This window comes from Pygoscelis adeliae, unplaced genomic scaffold (assembly GCF_000699105.1).
Source record: "Pygoscelis adeliae isolate BGI_AS28 unplaced genomic scaffold, ASM69910v1 Scaffold13, whole genome shotgun sequence".
In the NCBI taxonomy this organism is placed as follows: domain Eukaryota; kingdom Metazoa; phylum Chordata; class Aves; order Sphenisciformes; family Spheniscidae; genus Pygoscelis; species Pygoscelis adeliae.
The window spans coordinates 90,910-92,771 of record NW_008824499.1 but is presented as its reverse complement, the minus strand read 5'-3'; the positions used below and the strand labels follow the sequence as shown (position 1 = coordinate 92,771).

The window sequence follows — 1,862 nt, the reverse complement described above, 5'->3', positions numbered from 1 at the left end:
CTTCCAGCTGCCGGCTCAGGATTTGGCTGCGCTGGACCGGACGGGTCCCAGGGCAGAGATGCTGAAGGAAAGGGGCCGGGGAAGGCAGGGCCGGGCGCAAGAGGCCTCTGACTCCCCTCCGTCGCTCTGTGATGGCAGGTTCTGCTTCCTCGTTCGGCCACGGATCAAGACGATGAGGTACATCGCTGGTGAGTGCGAGCGGCCGAGGGGCAGTTGTCCGTCACCCGCTGTCGATGGGTGATGCCTCAGCCCCGCACTGAGGCTCGGGCTGCAGCTGCCTCGGCACACATGGGTGTGCGGAGCATCCCACACTGCATGGGCTGAGGGCCGGTGCCCTGGGCTACCGGTGTCGAGTGGGCTGGAGAAGGGCTTTCGGCGAGTCCACAGCCTTGGCAGACAGGCCCTGTGCCCAGAGTTTTTCTCTCTGCCTGAGGCATTTCGGGTCCTGTGAGATGTGGGACCCTGGACCTCATCAGATAAGAGGAGTTGTGCCAGTTCAGGGGGGTGGGCAGCCTTTGCAGAGTCTGCGCGTTTTTTGTCCGCAGATATTGTCAATGCTGACAAGATGTCGGGGAGGAACAGGAAGTACAAGATTATCTTCAGCCCCCAAAAGGTCAGTCTGGCTGCACTCTGCTGCCGGTTACCCCGTCACTCTGTGTCTGCCCGGCCTTCGAGCCTTCCGCCCCTTCTACGGACACCAGAAGTTCTTCATTTCTAACCCAGGAATGTTTAATTAAAACCAAATGTTGCGATGCCTGGGAATGAGCTGATCCCCTCCATCGCCAGATCTTTTCTGCGTGCTTGGAGCCCGGCTGGGCCCTGAGGGTCTCTCCTTCTCTTCCAGTTTTATGCTTGCGAGATGGTGCTGGAGGAAGAGGGAGTCTTTGGTGGTGAGTGGGGCTGTGGTGCCTGCCCCTTCCCCTCCCCGAGGGCTGGCTCGCCGTAGCTCTGACGCCGCACAATCCCAGTTGAATCCCAGTACTGGGATCCCTGTGCTGGCAGGGACGGGGGTGTGGGCAGGAACCAGAAGTTCCCTCGAGCCTGACTGTCTGCCTGCAGGCAGGCGTGTGCACGCCGCAGCGTCGGCACCCCTCCTCTGTTTCCTGGGAGGAGAGAGGGTCGTGCCACGAATCCCTGTGGAAAGGCCCCATCTCTCTGCTCCCCACACCCCTGTTTGCGGGGCTGTTGTGATTCTTGGGGCTGTTTCTGCCGAGGGCTGGGTAACTGTCACCTTTCCCTGTCCGAAACTCAGATGTCACCTGCGATGAATGGTCCTTCTACCTGCTCCCCCTGGACGAAGACATCATCAGCATGGAGCTGCCCGAATTCTTTCGCGACTACTTCTTGGTCAGTGGGACGATGCTGCCAGGACGTTGCCCTGCGGGGTGGCAGCCTTTCCCTTGCTTGTCTGTTGGGCTCAGGACAGAAAAGCTTTGTTCAGAGAGCTGATGCGTGATGTCCTGCTCAGCCCCCTCAGCCCTTGCCGCAGGCCCTTGTCTGCTGTCCCAGGGTGGCTTTTACCGGGGGCAGCTACTCTGACGGGCTGTGATGCCTCTCCTCCACACGCAGCCACCCCCGTGCTGGCCCCTCCTCTGCTCCCTCCCGAGCAGCTTCGGGGCATCCCGGCATGTTCCTGTGCACGTTCCTCCTGGAAGTGCCAAGCCCAGGGCCCGCTCCATCCCCAGTCCATCTCCAGCCGGGTCCCCCGACGTGGCAGTCGTTCCCCAGCCAGCCTGCCCAGACTGGCTCCCTGACGTCTCGTCGTCCCTGCAGGAGGGAGATCACCGCTGGATCAATTCCGTCGCTCGAGCCCTGCAGTTACTGAACTCCCTGTACGGGCCTTTCGGCAAGGCCTACGGGAT

The 1,862-nt window shown here is 61.4% G+C and overlaps 1 protein-coding gene across 1 annotated transcript in view; it reads left to right on the top strand.

Annotated features, from left to right (window-relative positions):
- LOC103914785 (protein regulator of cytokinesis 1-like) overlaps positions 1–1,862 on the top strand; it is a 34,231-nt gene that overhangs the window by 19,356 nt on the left and 13,013 nt on the right. Inside the window, exons 3-7 of the mRNA XM_009321498.1 lie at positions 139–188; positions 546–613; positions 845–890; positions 1,253–1,347; positions 1,774–1,862. Coding sequence (XP_009319773.1) covers positions 173–188; positions 546–613; positions 845–890; positions 1,253–1,347; positions 1,774–1,862 — 314 coding nt within the window. The 5' untranslated portion in view covers positions 139–172. The remainder of the gene's footprint in view (positions 1–138; positions 189–545; positions 614–844; positions 891–1,252; positions 1,348–1,773) is intronic.